Genomic DNA, 13,665 nt, shown 5'->3' with positions numbered 1-13,665 from the left:
CTCACCGTGGCCCAACCAGGTGCCTTTAGGAAGCCAACAAACAAGATGACTGCAGCAGCATTGTCCTGCCTGTGTCCCAAAGCACCTAACATAACAAGCATGCTCCTCAGATCCTGGAGGGATACGTATGCATCATGACTAGTATCCATTTTTACCAGGAACCATGAATCAGTATAAAAATACCCACGAACAAGGATAAATACGGACCTGGATATCCCAGGCTAGCTCGAGCTTGTCAGATCTCCGAAGCTAAGCGGGGTTGGCCCGGGTTAGTATTTGGATGGGAGATCACCGAGGAAGTCCGGGGGTCGCTGTACGTGATGTCACCAGTATGTGGTAGACCAATTAAAGGAATTGGGCACCCCTACTTGGACAGGATATTTATCTTTGGTGGTGGGAAATTCCGTCAAGTCGCAGCCGACTTATGGCAACCCAGGACAGCTGTCAAGGCCACAAACTAACAGAGGGGGTTTGCCATTACCTGCCTCCATGTAGCAGGGTCAGCCCTGGTTAGTATTTGGATGGGAGACCACCAAGGAAGTCCAGGGTTGCTGTGCAGAGGAAGGCAAGGAAGGCACTGGCAAACCACCTCTGTTAGTCTCTTGACATGAAAACCCCAAAAAGGGGTCGCCATAAGTTGGCTGTGACTTGACGGCACTTTACACACACATGTAGCAACACAGGAGTTTCTTGGAGGTCTCTCATCCAAGTACTAACCAGGTCTGACCCTGCTTAGCTTCTGAGATCTGATGAGATCGGTGTCGATCCAATACCGGTACCTCTTTCCCCTTTTTTAAAAAAAAGGTAACCTAAGCCTAATTGTATGAACACAGCCCAGGGTCTCAATGCACAAGCCACTGACTTTAGAATAGACCGCTCCTCAATAGGGGGGGACAGACTGATAATGTGGGTCCTTTTGCTAAGATCTCCGTCCCTTATTTCTTTCCCCCATCTGTTTTCTTTTCTTCCACACTACCACCTCTCTCCCCCTTCCCGGCCTACAGAAAAGAAAAATCTGTTTTATCCTCTCTCTCTCTCTCTTTTGCATTCTTAATAAGGAACCATTCAGAGCGTTGATTGCTTTACCTGATAGCATGGGGCCTGGAAGGCAGAAACTCAGACTGAGGCGGCTGGGACCCTCCTGGCCATCTCTGTCTCTGACTCCGTATTAATTTAAAGCATGTGAATATTTAAACAGTTCAGCGCTCTCATTTTCCAGCTTAACACTCTTTTCACCCATCCACTGCATGAATATCCTATGATTCCGCCAGACCGTGGGTGCAGAGTAGGGTTTGTAAAGCCGGAAACCAACATCAGTAACTTGTACATAAGAACACTAGAAATGCCCTGCTGGATCAGACCAAGGCCCATCTAGTCTAGCAGTCTGTTCACACAGTGGCCAACCAGGTGCCTCTAGGAAGCCACAAGCAAGATGACTGCAGCAGCATTTATCCTGCCTGTGTTCCAGTGCATCTAATATAATAGACACGCTCCTCTGATCCTGGAGAGAATAGGTATGCAGAGGTACCTCTGGGTATGTACAGAATGCCTTTACAAAGTCCACTTATAAGTCCTTCTGTTACCACCCCGACTTCTTCTAGAACCTAACATCTGACCAGTCAGGCAGGCAGAGATGACAGTTCTGGAAGCGCTACAGAAGTGGTAATTATTTACACGGCAAAGGGCAAAATAAAGTTTTTTAACGTTATGGAGTTCTCGGGTCCAGGCCTGAAAAGCACTTTAGCTAGTCAGGAAGATAATTAACAAAACGCATCAGGATAAAAAGAATCGCTTGATTAATAAAATAATTATACCTCTGGCCCATTAAAAGTGCGCTATACTCAACTCTAGAGTTGGTTTCTGTAATGAAATCACGACCGAAATTAATAGCAATAATTGGTATTAATATTGCATTATAAGGCTGTAGATTCTGGCCCTTTAAAGCAGCCAAGTCATTTTATATAGCCAACAATGAAAGTCACGTTTTATTAAATGGTAATTTTTTTTCCTTGCCCAATAAAAGGCTGGCATAAAATAAATTTTTATGTAGTTCCTTTTAAAACATTTAAATTAACAATTTTCTTAATTTAGTATTTTATTATGTCATTGTTCAGGGGTTTTTTTGGCAATAAAATGGGCATTGGGAAAAAAAATTTAAACTGTAGAAGGCATTTTTAATATGCAAAAGGTAGCACTGCCTGGCATGGTTGGTAGAGTTGCCAACTCCAGTTTGAAACAATTCCTGAAGATTTAGGGGTTGGAGCCTGGGGAGGGAGCCCAGCAGCATACAGTACCACAGACCCAGTGTGGTGTAGTGGTTAAGCGGTGGTTTGGAGCGGTGGACTCTGATCTGGAGAACCGGGTTTGATTCCCCACTCCTCCCACATGAGCAGCGGACACTAATCTGGTAAAAGGGTTCGATTCCCCGCTTCTCCACACAAAGCCAGCTGGGTGACCTTGGACTAGTCACAGCTCTCTCCGAAGTCTCTCAGCCCCACTTATCTTACAGGGTGTCTGTTGTGGGGAGGGGAAGTGATTGTAAGCCTGTTTGATTCTTCCGTACAGAAAGTCAGCATATAAAAACAAATTCCTCCTCCTCCTCTTCCTCTTCCTCTTCCTCCTCCTCTTCTTCTTCTTCTTCTTCTTCTCTTGCTTCCACACCTCCACTGAAGGGGTGAAATGTGTTTTTGTCACTTCTGGGGCTCATAGCTCTCCCCCCCCCCATTCAGACACAACAAGCTTACGTGGGGGACCCAGGTGTCTCAGCCAGAGGGCCAGACAGCCTGTGATGGGGGATCAAGCAGATGACGTGTCTGTGCCAGCATCTGTAAAATGCAAACGGTGGAAAAGGAAAAGCCACGCAATCCTCTAAAAGCACATCTTTCCCCCTTTAAAACATTGGTCGTAAAACAGCGCAATTTCGATTAGCAGAACTGAGCGAAGGTTGCAGGCTTAAACCTCCCGTCTCTTCCCTGCACGGCCCGGAGGCAAAGATGATGTCACCGAAGTCTGTGCTTTGCATTTTGCAGAGGGATAGAAAGGCAGGATCTTCTTCTGAGCCCTGAGAGATCTGAAATCCAGATCTCCCATGGTTTGTCCTTCAAGAGATAAAAGCAGCCCTCATACATATTCAGGGCACGGACTCTTTCCTGAACACGCGGGGAGAAGAAACCTTGAAGTTTCGCAGTGGCCTATTCAAAGTCACACCCAGCTCCCAGCCTCAGCCAATCTGGTGGGCTTCCTCAGGAGCAAATTCTGCCCGGCTCACACGAACACATGAAACTGCCTTATACTGAATCAGGCCCTCGGTCCATCAAAGTCAGTATTGCCTACTCAGACTGGCAGCAGCTCTCCAGGGTCTCTGGCAGGGGTCTTGCACATCACCTATCTCCCTAGTCCCTTTGGAGATGCTGGGGATTGAACCTGAGACCTTCTGCATGCCAAGGAGAAGCTCCATCACTGAGCTATGACTCAGCTGCTGATGGGGTCAAAAATCTCCCCTCCTGTCATCCATTTCCATCTCATTTCCACCATCCCATCATCCTTCATTGGACATTCCATATCGATGCCTGTTCTCTCCCATTGGGTATAGAATGCACCAAGAAAAGTTTGCTTTATTCTGGCTCTTTGTTTGAGTTCCCAGCTCCCCTCGAGGAGAAACCTCCACATCCCCTCTGAATGAATCCTTTAGGCACCAGACTACTTTCCCCTGACACAAGAAGCTCTTCTATATCAGGGGAAACAGCTAGAAACAGCCTTGTGTAGTGGTTAAGAGCGGTGGTTTGGAACGGTGGACCCTAATCTGGAGAACCGGGTTCGATTCCCCACTCCTCCACATGAGCTGCAGAGGCTAATGTGGTAAACTGGATACGTTTCCCCACTCCTCCACATGAAGCCAGCTGGGTGACCTTGGGCTAGTCACAGCTCTCTTGGAGCTCTCTCGGCCCCACCTGCCTCACAGGGTGTTTGTTATGGGGAGGGGGAGGGGACCACAAGCCGGTTTGATTCTTCCTTAAGTGGTAGAGAAAGTTGTCGTATAAAAAACAACTCTTCTTCTTCTTCGAGATTCAAGTCCGGTAGCATCTTAGAGACCGACGAGATTTTCGGGTAGGAGCCGAAAATCTCGTCGGTCTCTAAGTTGCTCCTGGACTCAAATCTAGCTGTTCTCCTGCACACCGACATGGCTACCCTCTGAAACTACATCAGGGGGAGGTTCCTTGTACCAGTTGGTGCCACTGTTCGTGGAATGGACCCACAGGATCTAGCCCGAATCTTTCTGGGAGGGAGTAATGAATTCTATCGTTCCTGCAATTCCCCCCTACCCCGCATTTCCCCCTAGTTTCTTAATTCCTTGGGTCAATCTAAGAAGATGACGACCGGGGGTAGTCGGATGGTTCACCCTAGTTTCTAACTCCAATTTTGTGTGTCCAAATTGTTTTAGGAGTGCGGCAGGAGTCGGAGGGGAAAGACGGCTCGAAGACGGTGCATTTCACCTTCCTGATCGGCTGCATCTTCGTGGCCTTCCTCTTGGGGGCCTTCCTGTCAGGTCTGTTCGTCTCCTGCTACTGCAACCACGCGTTCCAGAAGGCCAAGCACGCTAACAAAGACCCCGAGGGCAGCATCCAGCGGCCACTCTCCCTCCGCAGTTTGGCCAAGATGAACGGCCTCCTGGAGAACCAGGCCAAAGAGGGCTTGATGGAAGCCACTGGCCCAAAACTCTACACCACGCTGCTGCCAAACGAGAAAGAGACCCCCAAGATGACCGCCAAGGCTGGGGTCAAAGATCACCCGGAGCTCTCGGGCCTGCCCACCCCTGAATCCACCCCCGAGCTGCCCATGAAGAACATGAAAGCCATCCGGAACCAGTGGGAGAAGAACCAAAACTTCAACAATGCCAAGGAGTCGCAAGGGAAGGCCCACTTGTTCCACACACCCGTCTCCAACGGCCACGCCCTGCCCTTCCCCAGTGCCATGGCCCTTCCCAGCAACCTCCACGGCTACGACGCGCCCTTGGCGGGCTACCTGGATGAGAAGAAGATCACCAACTCCGAGCGCGTCCTGGTGCGCCATTCCCAGTGTTACTTGCCGAAAGGGATGGAGGTCACGACTTTGGAAGAGCTCCTGAAACATCTCCACGAGAGCAGCGGCTCCCCCCCAAAGGTCCCCGGGCACCTCCCGGCCACGGCTCCCCACTCCGCCCTCTCCTTCGCCAACCGGGTGCAGCCCAAGATCCCCGACGTCGAGAGCGCCCCCTACTACAGTTCGTCCACTCTGCCCCGGGACAGCCTGCCCCGGCGGCTCGACGTCCCCCCGGACCCTCCTCCCCACGCCTGCTCGGAGAAACCAGGCAGGCACCCCTCCCATAGACACTCGCTCTGCGCGGCCCCCAAGCTGGTGAACATGGGCGGCGGCATGCTCTCGCGGCACCACAGCCTCAGCCAAGCGGGGCGGCATCCGCCCACGCTCCTCACGCGCATGCACTCCACACCGACGTCAGTGCCTCAGGAAGGCCACGCCATCTTCCTAGCCAGGCAGCACAGCTACGGCGACCAGGTCTCGCTGCCCAGCCATCACGGCGGCATCAAGCGGTCGGTCTCCATGGTGAAGCCTGGCGTGTCGCCCATGCCCTTGTTCATGCCTTCTTCTCCTCCAGCGCAGACCTCCGGGCAGTTCAATTACTGAGCCATTTGGACAAGGGACTCGTTCAGACCCCAGAGCCATGGGGTAGGGGTGGGGGTCTCTCCTCCACCTACTGTTTTGGGCCTCCCATCTCGCCATTTCAGAACCAGAGGCATCTGGAGAAAACAGGACTACAAATCCCAGCATGCCTTGCGGTAGGGGAGGCGTACGCTTTGAGAACACTGGGAGGGAAGAGCTGGGTGTACCCCCGTCCCATTGGCTGCCTCCTCTGATAGGCAGCTGTCCCAGTGGCAGAATCTTGCTGAAGTCACTCGACTGAAGTTCGGTGCTCTTGCCCACCGTTTTAATTCTGCAAATAAAGATGGAAGGAACGTAGGGCAGAGAGGCCAGCAAAAGAGCAGAGGGTGAATGGGTTTATCCAGGGCGGGAGGCCGTAGGAAGCGAGAAACATGGGAGGAGGCTACTGAGGTGTGCCAAATACTTGCTCAGCCACCTCCAGATTTGGGCACTTAAGCTTTCTATGCTTCTTCTCTGCCAGCATGAGGACTAGGAACGTGGCTTAGAGAAGGAAAGTAACAAAAAATGGTGTGTCGAATGCCACGCTTGCTGGGCAAAAAAACGTGGATGTAGCAACAGAGCCCTGTTCCCGGGTGGGTTTACATCTTGAACTGGCTTCACCACTCTCTTGGAAAGGCACCCCTTCTAGACATCGGGAGCTTTGGCTGAGATCTCTTCCTGGACACAGCTGGCGGCTTCCAGAGAACTTAGAAGGCCGCGTGGCCTCGGCAGCCCTGTGGGGAGTGAAACAACTTGGCTTCTGGACCAGCATGCTGGTGCCTTTTGGGGGGGACTAAAACATAGCATGTGAGTAGAGGCCCCTGCCGGTGAAGCGTGGCCCTTCCGACCACGGTACAAGCACTTTCTCTTGCAGACCAGAATACGGCATCTCTTTGGTGGCCATCTTGGAAATGCAAAACACACTGAACTCCAGGTCCGTGGGGATTTTTGGAGGGATGGCGTGCCACCCATGCTCCTCCTTGGAAGGAAGAAGGGGTTTCCAGAACACGCGCACCTCATTCTTTCTCCAGGCTGGTATTGAGTTGGGTAGTCCCCCGTTCTGAAGTCAGCCGTGGAACCCCAACTGCTGCAGTTAGCAACGAGGACTGTGCAGATTCATGCTATCTGCGTCTTTCTGGAGACCGAGGCGGGGGTCTCCTATTTACATCTTCAGCGTGGTTCTGGGCGGCCTTCTCAGCAAGGAAAACATGGTGGCTATCAAATTGAGGAGAATCTGCCTCTTCCTTTTGGGGGAGATTACGCTGAGATGGGCTCGACGGGCCCTGCAAAAAAACAACAGGAGTTTTGGTATCACATCCTCATCCCGTATCTGCGATTTTAAAGGAAACAAGGAAATGCGAGGGGCAGCATCTGTTCGCTTGACAGCTGGCCGTGGGGATGGTCCCGGATGTGCCCCTTTGCTATCACGTTTTGAACATGCTCCCTATGATGTGCTCTTCAAATTATTCCAAGAACTACGGAACTGGAATCTGTCGGCAATGACTTCTTTGGCTCTGACACCCTTGTGTGTTGGTGGGTTTCAACAATGATTTGGTAAACCCAAGCTAGCATACGAGTCCAGAAAGGTTTCTAGTCCTCGAGAATTTTGGAGCGTACATCTGATAGTTGTTTGCAGCTAGTTCATGACCGAAACAGAAAGGGGGGGGTTGCGCCAGGGGAAAGCTTCTTGCGCTGGTGAAAGTGGGGGCATCAGAGGGCCAATCCATGGGATTTAGCCTCAACCCAATACCGCTTCACAAGGGTTTACCAGCCTGCGCGGTTGGAGGAGATTTCTGATTCGCCAGAGGTGACCAATGCAGGGCTGTCAACAAGCCCAGCCGAGCCCCAAGACCTAAATGTGTCGGTTCTCCCAAAATGCCCACATCTACCCCCAAGTCGCCCATCGCGTCTTTCCACGGATTCGAGAGCAAGCCAGGAGACGTGATTCTGAGAGAGGCCTTCCGGTCGCCCTGAAAAGGACAGACAGCCTCGCTGTGAACGGCGGCCAGAGGATGCCATGACATCCCAGCCGAAGGGCAAGGCTGATGAGAAGGGGACAGGAGGGGCCTGATCCGTCCTGTTTTTAATCTGCGAGCAGGGAGCTTGGCAGACTCCCTGGAACCCTTTTAAAATATTGTACAAAAGTAGAAATATATAAATATATATATAATGTATATTTCATTGTTTTAACTTCATACGAGAGAAGTAAAAAAAAGAAGTATATCCTACTGTGTAGGAAGCCAACACCCCCCCCCCCAAACGCACAGTCCGCTAGTACTGAGACTCTGTAAATGTGGTGTCCAGAGGAGCTTCTGGCACAATGCTTGAAATATATAATCTCTGTGTCCTGAGAAAAGTTGTGTTTCTTGTTGAGGGATACTGCTGCCGTGAGGCCCTTCCGCCACCACAACCCCCATGCTACCCAAGCGTTGCACAAACATGAACCACATCGCCCTCATTACCCTTATTACGTGGCCTGTTTATCGCCCACCTTTCTCAATGGCTGTTTATGCTTGGTAATTAGCAGCGCTTTCCAGGCTGAAGTGCCCCGCGTATTTTTTTTTATTTCTTCACGCTGAACCATCATTCCAGAGGTCACTACGAAGCCAGCACATACCTACTTCGCATTTCTTAAGAGCCCCTTTAACACGACCTTTTGTATTTGCTCCACCCCCGCCTCGAAGCATTCACCGAAGGAAGCATGAAGAATCACAGCCGTGGCTTAGCTATGCAAAGGACGATTGCTAATGGCTATGCAAACGAAGGAATGAAGGAGCAGGCGAGTATGGAATTTGTTTGACTTTCTCCTCTTGCATCGGGACCGTGAAAAGGCATTTTAAACGTCGGCTTTAAAAAAAAGGAGCTTTGAGCAAGCATCAAAATTGACCCTGCATAAATGGCCATTGAGATTCGAGGTGGGTTACAGAGTACACACAGAGAGAAAGTAATAGGGTTGCCAACTCCGGGTTCAGAAATACCTGGAGATTTGAATGTGGAGCCTGGGAAAGAGGTTTAGGGAGGGGAGGGACCTTGGTAGGGTAGGATGCCATGAAGCCAGCCTTCCAAAGCAGCCCTTTTATCCAAGAGAAGTGGAATAAATGTTTTAAATGAGCGAGTGAGTGATTTATGTAGTCTGGAGATCAGTTGTAATTCCGGGAGATCTCCAGCCACCACCTGCAGATTTTCAATAAGAAATAACAGGACGAGGCTCATATGCAAGGTTAAAGTCGTATCTTTACTCTTGAGTAGACCACAATTTTTACATTAGTCTTATCTTGAGTAGACCACAATTCTTTACTCTTGAGTAGGCCACAATTTTACATGTAATTAATTCATTACACTCCTTTGCATGAAATAATATACAATTGATGACTATGTACAAACAAGATTCAATACACACGTATAATCAAATCTCTCCAAACACAATATGAAATAACTGCAAAACAATGCAGGAAAAACTCTCGCATGACTTAATTAAGGAGCACGGAGCCCCGTGCCCCCGCCAAGATGGTATGTTGAAAAGAGAAGACTTGGATAGAATCGGAGGAGTCCAACATCCAGACGCCACCTCTAGATTAGTGTGTGTTTCGCCAAAGAGACTGCTTCATCAGTAAGCTGGTCTCCATATAATTTCCCGGCAAATTGCCAACATGCAACGCAGTTTTCACTGCAAATTGCCAGTATTCAACCGCTTCAAAGGGTAAGAAGCACCTCATAAGATTCAGAGGGACCCAGAGTGGTGGACTCTAATCTGGAGAACCAGGTTTGATTCCCCACTCCTCCCAATGAAGCCCGCTGGGTGACCTTGGGCTAGTCACAGTTCTCTCCGAACTCTCTCAGCCCCACCTACCTCACAAGGTGTCTGTTGTGGGGAGAGGAAGAGAAGGCGATTGTCAGCTGCTTGATTCTCCTTAAAAGGTAGAGAAAACAGGCATATAAAAATCAGCTCTTCTCCTTCTAAAAGCATTTGGGCAGCTGCCAGGAAAGGTGTCAATGGGTGCCCTGGGGCCCATATGCACCACATTGGGGACCGCTGGTATAGAACATTGGATGCGTGATGCAGTAGCTCTTGGTGTACAAAACTGAACAAAGCTACCGTGCTGCAGCCATCACGGTACAGGGTGTATCATAAAGGCAATTAAACAAGGCAATAAAGAATGCTGAAAGTGGGGTTACAAAGGTACACCAATGCCCTTTCCCCTTTGCAATCCTATACAAAAGCATCTTCCTGGACCATTCTGTCCCTCCGCAGATCAATTCCATTACAAGAAGGCCCTCCTGAATTTTTCGCTTTCACAGAATCATATAGTTGGAAGGGGCCGTAGAGGCCATCTAGACCAACCCCCTGGTTAATGCAGGATCAGCCTAGAGCATCCCAGACAAGTGTTTGTCCAGCCGCTGCTTAAAGACTGCCAGTGAGGGGGAGGAGCTCACCACCTCCCCAGGCAGCCGATTCCACTGCTGAACAACTTTTACTGTAAAGTTTCGCACACGACGCGACTCTCCTGGCTTAGTGGGCCGACCTGTGTGACCAGCACCCCTGCAGTCTCAGCTCCCTTGCCCTCTGTTTACGGCTGGGTGTGTGCAGCCCTCGGGCTGGAAAGGTTTTTTTGTTTTTTTAATTATTTTATTATTTTATATAAAGGGATACAGGAAAAGGGGGAAGGGAAAAGGTAAACATATTTCATCCTCTGAGCCTTGGCACAGTCTGAACTTTAAAAAGGCTATTACCCCGACTTCTATCATTCATCCTTGACGTTTAAACATTTAAACATCTTGAAAACCATTCAAACATATTTCGTCCTCTTCTATCACTTATTCCAGGCATTAAAACATCTTGAATCACACTAGACATTTTCTTATAGTAAATCGTTAATGTCTTGGTTTTTAGATTATTTGCTTATCTCGTAAACCGTAATCATAGAAAGGTTGCCATTTCAACACGAATTTGTCTATTGATTTCGTGTTAACCAGGTGCGTCAATCTGGCCATCAGTGCAAAGTCAGAAAGTTTATTGTTCCGCTTTATAATATCAAGAATTGTATTGGACTTCCAGTACCTAGCACAAACAATTCCGGCAGCAGAGGTTGCGTATCGATAGAGCTCTTTGTGAGATGAGTTAAATCGGGGGGAGAGAATTATAAGAACATAAGAAAAGCCAAATTGGATCAGACCCAGGCCCATCAATTCCAGCAGTCTGTTCACACAGGGGCCAACCAGGTGCCTCTAGGAAGCCCACAAGCAAGGCGACTGCAGCAGCATTGATCCTGCCTGGGTTCCACGGCACCCAAGCTAACAGGCCTGCTCCTCTGATCCTGGAGAGAACAGGCATGCATCATGACTAGTATCCATTTTAACTAGTAGCCATGAATACCCGTCTCCTCCCTGAACATGTCCACTCCCCTCTTCAAGCCTTCCAAGTTGGCAGCCATCACCACATCCTGGGGCAGGGAGTTCCACAATTTAACTATGCGTTGCTTGAAGAAATGCTTCCTTTTATCAGTTTTGAATCTCCTCCTCCAGCTTCAGCAGATGACCCCGCGTTCTGGTATTATGGGTGAGGGAGAAGAAAAGCTTCTCCCTGTCCACTCTCTCCATCCCATGCATAATTTTATAGACTTCTATCATGCCTCCCCTTAACTGCCTTCTTTCTAAGCTAAACAGCCCTAAGCGTTTTAACCATGCCCTCTAACTCCCCAACAACATATAGGCAGGAAAGGTTGACGGGATTGGCGTTGGAAGCTGCCGATGCGGGCATCATAGAAAGCCCCCCCCCTTGCCGAATGGTGGCTGGGAGAGGCAACCGGCAGCTGTGCCAGCAGCCCCCCTTCACACATCTGGCAGACCACTCAGTCTTCCAGGGGCCGACTCCAGCTGGTCTCCCGCTAGACGTCTGGGCTTGCTTATCCTTTCTTCCTTGGCTCCTGCAGACAGCGAGAAGAGCCGTCGATTCGACCAGAGAATCCATCAGGGTCTCGTGTCCTTCCTGTGCCCAGGAAACAGGTGGCCGTGTCCCCCACACTGAGGGGGTGGGTCAGAAATCGCTCCCCACACAGAGGGGAAGCACCTGGGGTCAGCCTCTGAACAAACTCAAGTGACAGATTCAACAGGCTGTAACTATTGCCCCTACCGCCTCTCAACTCTCCCCTCTCTCTTAACAGTGCAATTGTTTCATTGATGCATCGAAGATTTAAAAAAAGGGAGACGTGGAGGAGCAGAGGAGAATTACGAAAGTTGGATTTCTGTTTTGTTTGTTTTTTAATGTGTTGCTTGCATCCTCTCTTCCTGGTAAGCAATCAGCTCTTTGGAAGACAAATTTACCATTCCTGTCACCCAAGTTTGGATGTCTAGGTGTAGGCTGTTAATGAGGGTTGCCAGGTGGGCCCTGGAAATCTCAGAGAATCATAGAGTTGGAAGGTGCCCATAGAGGCCATCTAGTCCAGCCCCCTGCTCAATGCAGGATCAGCCTAGAGCATCCCTGACAAATGATTGTCCAGCCGCTGCTTAAAGACTGCCAGTGAGGGGGAAGCTCACCATGTCCACTGCTGAACAACTCTTGCTGTAAATTTTTTTCCTAATATCCAGCAATTTATTGAACCAGGTTCAATTCCCCACTCCTCCACATGAGCGGCGGAGGCTAATTTGGTGAACTGGGTTTGTTTCCGCACTCCTACACATGAAGCCTGCTGGGTGACCTTGGGCTGGTCACAGCTCTCTTAGAGCTCTCTCAGCCCCACCTACCTCCCAGGGTGTCTGTTGTGGGGAGGGGAAGGGAAGGTGATTGTAAGCTGGTTTGAGTCTCCCTTAAGTGGTAGAGAAAGTCAGGGTTTAAAAACCAACTCTTCTTCTTCTTCTTCAGGCTGGAGCAAGGCTTGGCTGGAACACGCAGGGACTTGGGGGTTCAAGCAGTCCTCCCAAATGGCTCAGGCCCAGCTCGCCTTTTGCTAGGACTTCCCTCCGGTTTTTCTCTCTCTTTTTCCTTCCACATCCCCCTGACGCCATAGTTTTATGGCCCCGTTTGCAAAATTGCTTTCTCTCCGCCACAGAGTTCTCTGGCTGAGCTGCCAATCCCATTACGAAATGATGCACGGCTCTTAGCCAGGATGATCCTCCAGAGATCTTTCTTGAAAATAACTTTAAAGAGCTGCAACGCCAAAAAAAAAAAAAAATTATATATATATATATATTTATGGAGAGAGAAAGAGAAAGCTGGCATAGCCGAGCGCCTGTGTATGTCTGTGTGTAAGGGAGATGGAATATGTAATTTCCTGGGCTGCTCCAAGGATTTAGCAGAAAATTACCCAGTAGAGATTTTCTTCGCCCGGTGATTACCTTGCAAACATTAAACGCTTGTTTCCCCCACCACAGTCTGGTTTCCCTCGATGATTCAATCTCCCTCCGTTCCATAGCAAGTTGCTTTTCAATTAATTTCCAAAGGCAGGGCAGAGGAGAAGCAGACACCTGCCTGACCCCCACGGCCGGCCCCCCCTTTTTTATTTGAATTCCCCCCCTGCTGTCTCTGAGCAGCTCTCTGCACTCGGGCAGGTAGAGAGAGGGAGGGTTGCCAACCTCCAGACGGGGCCTGGAGATAGGGTTGCCAACCTCCAGGTAGTTAAAGAAAAGAGCAGCACCAAGGCTTACAACTCAATAGAATATTTGTATGGATCTCAATAAACTAAAATCAATATAACACAGGTAAGTACAATATAACACAGGTAAGATATAACACAGGTAAGTACTTAGCTTGCTCTGGTATTCAAATAGATTACAAAGATACAGTGTTCCAGTGCTCGGTTACTCCACCAATCAGCACCTAATATTGTTCCTTGCATAAATTCCCAAGCAGCTGGGAAATGGGGAATTTATGCAAGGAAATTTTGACCATTCACACCCGCCTTTGGAATTAGCTCAGAGCCTTGTGGGTCGGCTGGTCACTGTGGGTGAGCATGAACACTATTCAGGAGTATG

General features: G+C 49.5%; 1 protein-coding gene across 1 annotated transcript in view; it reads left to right on the top strand.

Annotated features, from left to right (window-relative positions):
- SEMA6C (semaphorin 6C) overlaps positions 1-5,706 on the top strand; it is a 54,131-nt gene extending 48,425 nt beyond the window's left edge. Inside the window, exon 18 of the mRNA XM_056852473.1 lies at positions 4,442-5,706. Coding sequence (XP_056708451.1) covers positions 4,442-5,682 — 1,241 coding nt within the window. The 3' untranslated portion in view covers positions 5,683-5,706. The remainder of the gene's footprint in view (positions 1-4,441) is intronic.
- Positions 5,707-13,665: the final 7,959 nt, after the last annotated feature.

Source organism: Euleptes europaea, chromosome 7 (genome assembly GCF_029931775.1).
Source record: "Euleptes europaea isolate rEulEur1 chromosome 7, rEulEur1.hap1, whole genome shotgun sequence".
Classification (NCBI taxonomy): Eukaryota; Metazoa; Chordata; class Lepidosauria; order Squamata; family Sphaerodactylidae; genus Euleptes; species Euleptes europaea.
This window is presented reverse-complemented; position numbering and strand designations above follow the sequence as displayed.